Source organism: Seriola lalandi, unplaced genomic scaffold (genome assembly GCF_002814215.2).
Source record: "Seriola lalandi dorsalis isolate HSWRI2012SDOR001 ecotype SW California unplaced genomic scaffold, Sedor1 jcf7180002054292, whole genome shotgun sequence".
NCBI lineage: Eukaryota > Metazoa > Chordata > Actinopteri > Carangiformes > Carangidae > Seriola > Seriola lalandi.
In genome coordinates, this window is record NW_019524845.1 from 48,641 (window position 1) to 54,474 (window position 5,834).

Here is a 5,834-nt window from a genome sequence, read left to right on the forward strand (position 1 = left end):
TTTTTTTACATTAAATTGCTCATTTCCAACTCTTAATTCACACACTACCATGTTATTTTAGTTTTTATCTGTACTACAGGGTTTTTAATCACAGAAATAGCTAAATACTAGTGTATTTAATGTATGGATATTTTATGTAATGTATGTTATCCCCTTATGATTCATGTTTAAGATGCAAACTTCCTGTTAGATTATCAGCAAACTGTTATAAAACCCCAATGACAGAAATGAACTAGTCTTCTTTGGGCTTTGGGAGATGTGTCAAAAGTTCTCAAGTAAAAGTCAGCATCAAACACAGATATGGAGGATATGAAAATCCTTTGTTTTTAAAACAGATTTTACAGCTGATGTCCCCGAGACTTCAAACAGATGTGATGTGGTCATTTGTCTGCAGCAGATTTCTGAATCATCACAAACTGGTGTTTATCAGTTCTCATCATTAAGTATCAAGCTGATAAAACATCAAGTCTGGTTTGTGATTCTGGTTTCCATTAACACAAACAGAAAATTCAGGGTTAAAGCGATTTTTAAAGGATACATTTCATTTTCTATTAAAAGCAGTCAAACATCCAGCTGTGATCTGTGAGATGAACCAGAGCAACAATACACAAGATACACCAGCTGATGGCGCCAAAGTCAAGATAAAGCAAACTTTAGAGGTTGTTTAGGCTTTTATTGTTGTTACAGTTGTTCTTTAATCTTCAGGTAAAGTTTTTATTTTATTTTTCTACCCTAAAGCAAAACATGAACCACCAAGTGCTTGATGGGTGAGGAGCTGAACTGTTGTGGTGAGCGAGAACCTCCCACTGGATGCGTCCTCCCAGGCAGGTGAAAGGAGGCAGCTGGCGACACTGCGGTATTACATGTCGATCTGCAGCCCCCCCCCTCCAGTCAACAGTGGGGTCAGCTGTCAAAGGGACAGACTTCCTAGGAACACACCCGCTGAGCCGACAAGTGTAGGTGAGGGGAAGTCTGGAGCAGAGTCCTCTCTTCGTCATCGTGTTGCATTTACTTCTTTGTGTTACCAGGCAACCATCAAAACAAATCTGATCAAACCACATCCACATGGTTTTGAAGCAGATCAGCTGAGACTTAACTGAGAATAAAAGACCCAAGGATGTTTTTAAATTTAGACTTGTTACATTAATATTTAACATTATAGAAAAATACATGATGTGACATTTTAAGGGGATGAACCTCGTTGTACCCTCATCCAGTGTTTTGGAACGTATTCTTTTTTTAAATAAGTTTTAAACAAAACTGACCAGCAGCAGCTGGACCTTTAAGGCTGAGATGGAAATCATGTCATACCTGTTTTACACAAGTAGCCTCCATTTACTGTGTTATGCATTTTTTGAGTTTTAAAAACTTTGTGCCCACGGGTCAACTTTTGCTTTCAGCTTAATATTTGAAAAAATGCAATTACCTGAAAAAGCACTAAGCGTTGTGGTGTGGTACAAACAGACCATGAAGTCTGAAGGCTAAAATACCAACTATAACCATCTGTTTCAGTATCCATTTAACCAACAACTTGAGCTTTTTATTTCTATGATCTGACCACTATAGGGTTTCTACTCTTCTGAAGCAGCATGGCTGAAAGCAGACTCATGTCATCCGTAGTTTGCTGCAGTGTTGTTCACGGATTTGAGTTCAGATGTTTCCCAATTATCTATTTGGTTAATCTGATGCAGAACTGATATCTCACACATGGCAAAGGCTAACATGGATCACTCTAGTAATGTTATTGTAACAAAGCCTGATATCATTTAATTGAATGTTTGCAGTGTCTTATCCATCTGCTGTTTGATAGTTAAGACATTAATAAGTGCAGTTTGTGGTGAAACCCTTACCTGCACTCTACCTACAAAGTATTAGGAAAAAATGGTCATAAAACTGCTCAGCTCAAGACCCTGACACCCGAGACACTGACTGTATCAGACACTGAATAAGTCGCCTGAAATCCTGTGAAATAAAGTCAAAATCAAAGCCATCACTTTTGTAATCAAACCCACTTTTATTGTTTGTCTGTTTCAGAGCCTAGATGGCGTGAAGGGCCTTCCAGCGGGACAGAGGGCCGTTGCTGGGGATGTACTTCACCCCACAGCCGTCAGAGATCAGACGCTTCTCAGCCATCATGTCATCGAAGTCGCAGGCGTTGAACTTGGTGAAGCCATACTTCTTGGAGATGTGGATCTGAGGGCGACAATGATAGAAGTCAATTCAGGCGCAAAAAGCGCGTTACGAAAAAAAACAAAACATCTTTAAACGGCTGAGTGGTATAAAATCCTGTTAAAGGTTTTGTCTCAGTGGTCCCTTAAAGCACTCAGCACCTCCCAGCTGAGGACATACACAACCAAAGAGTCACTGTCTGCAACCATTGCACACTGGAACCGCACTGCAGCAGGACCAGTCGGCTTAATAAGCTGCAGAGCTTTGCTATCTAAGTGTGTAAGAGTGTTGAGACTGGTGCTGTGCTCCTTTACCTTCTGGCGTCCAGGGAACTTGAACTTGGCTCTGCGCAGAGCCTCGACCACGTGCTCCTTGTTCTGGGCCTTGGTGCGCACAGACATGATCACCTGACCAATGTGCACACGGGCCACGGTGCCCTGGGGTTTACCAAAAGCACCGCGCATTCCAGTCTGGAGCCTGAGAAACAAGATGGAGACAAGAAGACATGAGGATCGACCAGACCGTATTAAAATCATCTGGATTTGGTTCAAACAGTTTCAGGAACACAAACACTTCAGTCATTTAAACAACCCAGTACAACAACTCCTTAAAATCCCTCTCGGCAAAAACCGTCATCATACAGACAACGGACTCACCTATCAGCTCCAGCACAGGATAACATTTTGTTGATACGGATGACGTGGAAGGGATGCAGCCGCATGCGGATGTGGAAGCCATCCTTACCGCAGGTCTTCACCATGTACTTGTTAGCACAGATACGGGCAGCCTCCAGAGCTACACACAATCAGAAGTGAAACATTAGTGCCTCAACTTCAGCTTGGATTGACAGCATTTAAAGGACAATTTCAAATATTGTGGACTATTCATTTTTATATGTTTCATATTTCCATAACACTCATTTTATGTGCTGCTATTTTTTCATAGGTGATTTCTTGACCAGAGTTCTCAGTTCCTGCGTTTCAGGACTCATGCATTAACAGCTATATGTCTGACTTCTCACCTTCTGAAGACAGCTGCTCGTACTCATCAGAGACCATGTGGCCGCACAGGGGGAACTCATCTACCTTAGCCTTCTTCCTGCCCAAGTCGAAGATCCTGATCTTGGGATCTACATTCAAGAAAAGAAGAATGTAACAGAAAAGAATTAACCGCTGATGAATTCTCCATTAGGATTACATAATACAGATTGATTGATACAGACTGCATAATTGAGAGCGTTAATTAGGAGGATTACTTATCAAATCTCTGCTATATTGGTTAAATCGGACACATTCACACAGGGGGAGGCAGTGGATTATCGATTATCACTCAATGGATCAACAACACTATTTTGTCTCAGTGGTCCCTTAAAGCACTCAGCACCTCCCAGCTGAGGACATACACAACCAAAGAGTCACTGTCTGCAACCATTGCACACTGGAACCGCACTGCAGCAGGACCAGTCGGCTTAATAAGCTGCAGGATCATCAACAGCAGACTATTATGAATACTGTCAATTACTCGAGGAAACGAAAACAAACAGTGCAAACAGGTAGCTGGCACATTATCAGGACAACACTGATGCTGATTAAAGAGCAGGAACAGCTTACCAGGCACACCCCTGCAGAAGCGGGACTTGGGGTAGGGCTTGTTCTTGCAGTAGCGGTAGCTGTGGGAGACACACAAAAGTTAAATTGAATCAATTTAACTATACAAAGCACAGAGTCACTTTTGCTGCTGCTGTAATACTTTCTGAAGGATTTTTGTGGCCCTGTTCAGACATGGCATTAACATACATCTCCGGTGATCCAATCACAGGTGAACAGCTCTATGTACATAGCTTCACACCTGGTATTAAAATGTGTGTCACATGACAACTTGTCATCAGATCTCACTTCTCTGCTTTTTATGCAAAATAAACACACATATGCGTTGTTTTTAGCCAGTCCCACTTCACAGACAAGTTCATTGTCTGGTGTGTATCACACCTGAAAACGTCACATAACCATTGAGTTACACTGGACATGCGCATGATGTTGTTAAGGAAGCAGATCGTCTACTCTGCAGTTGATTAGTTGAAGAAAATACTACGATCGAGAACAGTAAAGACAGTTGTTGAAACACTGGGGACAGATGCTAATGCCAGGACTGAGCAGTGTGACTCACTTAAGTGTCTGAATAGTTTTTAGACAACAGTGGAGCTCTATGGCACAGAGTAGTAAAATATACCGGCCTTTGACTCCACAGGCAATACTCAGTAGGGTCAGTTCATTGGCTAGTACAAATTTGTTGTTTGAAGGAATTGGTAGAGGCAGTTTTTTTAGAGGCAGTTTAGAGGCAGTTTTTCAGAGGGGTCTCAGGGACCAACAGAAATCCTAAAGGGGATTCAGAGACCTCTAATGATATAAATCTCAAGTCTGATGAGGTGATTGGTCACAGGTGTGTAACCGTCGCCAACCGATAAAAAATGTTACAGAAGCGCATTTAAACCAAAACCAGGCACGACACGTGGAGCCTGAAGAACAGCGATTTGAGGTCTTCAAGGTAAAGTTAAAAGTTGATAAGTCTGGGAATGGCGTGCTAGCGGGAGCACTGTGCTAGCTGCCAATAGCTCCACCAGCTAGCGTCTTGCATCAGTGACATGACATCACGACAGTCTCGATAAAGAGAGGCACTCAGTGCTGGTAACATTAATAGTTAGCAGCGAGAAGATGATGTTTTAACGATATAATACACAGGCCGGGAGTCAGGAGGCCTGCCGGCATGCCAGCACTGTGCACATGGTGCGAATCGGAGCCGCTGCCATTTTCCTCCGAGCGCGACTGATCCGGCCCTGTTCACAAACGATGAAGCAGAAGACTTACCAGCGGGCTGGTCGGCGGCCCATGGTTGCGATCTGTAAATTAACAAATACAATGTGTTACTTTGTGAAATCGGGGTTTAAGATTTCAAATTAAGAACTTTAAATATAACTATTTTATGGAGAGCCGAAGAAAACGCGCTGTGACCACGCACTCACCTAATGGAGGAAAGAAAGAGGAGGCGACTTCCGTTTCGTCATATGGACGAGGCTGCGTGAGAGAACTATATTTCATATTTATTAACACATTAGTTTTGTTTCAGCGTGATGTTAGTGTGATGTAAACGCGTCAATATAGAAAAATTACTTAAATATATGGTCGCAAAAATTCATTTGATTGCAGTTTATATGGTTCAAGGGAATTCTGGGAAATGTGGTTCTATATACGATTAGCTGCAACCTCCGGGGCCGAAAAACGAAGCCGAGACGGAAGTGCAGAAAACTGCAGTTCCTCGAATGTCCACTTGAGGCTGCCTCCCCATTGACTCCCATGTTAAAACGCTCAGCTTTACAGCAGAAATAAACATGTTTACAGCCTGGTACAGAAAACTGTTTTGGTCTCTATTAAAGCCTAAAGAACCAAATAACTTTTGGGCCACAAAGAAGAAAGATTAAAAGTCAGTGCTCATGTTGATTCCATGACACAAAAATATAGGCTAGAAAATCAAGCCAGAAATCTTGGTGTAGTTATAGACTTGGACCTTAAGTTCAATAAAGACCATTAAAAAATCAGCCTGTCACCATCTCAAAAACATTTCAAGAATTAAAGGATTTCTGTCTGGATACAGGGAAAAAAAAAATGCTT

General features: G+C 42.0%; 1 protein-coding gene and 2 non-coding genes across 3 annotated transcripts; all 3 read right to left on the bottom strand.

Moving 5' to 3' along the window:
* Positions 1 to 1,994: 1,994 nt before the first annotated feature.
* On the bottom strand, positions 1,995 to 5,183 carry rpl10 (ribosomal protein L10). Its single transcript, XM_023406002.2, has 6 exons — positions 5,034 to 5,183; positions 3,780 to 3,838; positions 3,191 to 3,298; positions 2,826 to 2,964; positions 2,484 to 2,646; positions 1,995 to 2,193 (listed from the first exon to the last, which is right to left on the bottom strand). The coding sequence occupies exons 1-6, from the start codon at positions 5,054 to 5,056 to the stop codon at positions 2,038 to 2,040; spliced, it is 648 nt and encodes a 215-aa protein (XP_023261770.1). The 5' UTR covers positions 5,057 to 5,183; the 3' UTR covers positions 1,995 to 2,037.
* On the bottom strand, positions 2,297 to 2,429 carry LOC111654848 (small nucleolar RNA SNORA70). The gene has a single exon (XR_002760766.1). It is a non-coding gene; the product is annotated as a small nucleolar RNA SNORA70 (small nucleolar RNA).
* LOC111654849 (small nucleolar RNA SNORA70) lies at positions 3,519 to 3,651 on the bottom strand. Its single transcript, XR_002760767.1, has one exon. It is a non-coding gene; the product is annotated as a small nucleolar RNA SNORA70 (small nucleolar RNA).
* Positions 5,184 to 5,834: the final 651 nt, after the last annotated feature.

Coding starts and splice junctions, on each gene's coding strand:
- rpl10 (XM_023406002.2), bottom strand. CDS start 5,056: ATGGGCCGCCGACCAGCCCGCTG. Junction 2,965..3,190: donor CGAGCAGCTGTCTTCAGAAG/GTGAGAAGTCAG, acceptor GATTGTGTGTAG/CTCTGGAGGCTGCCCGTATC. Junction 2,647..2,825: donor TCCTGTGCTGGAGCTGATAG/GTGAGTCCGTTG, acceptor CTTGTTTCTCAG/GCTCCAGACTGGAATGCGCG.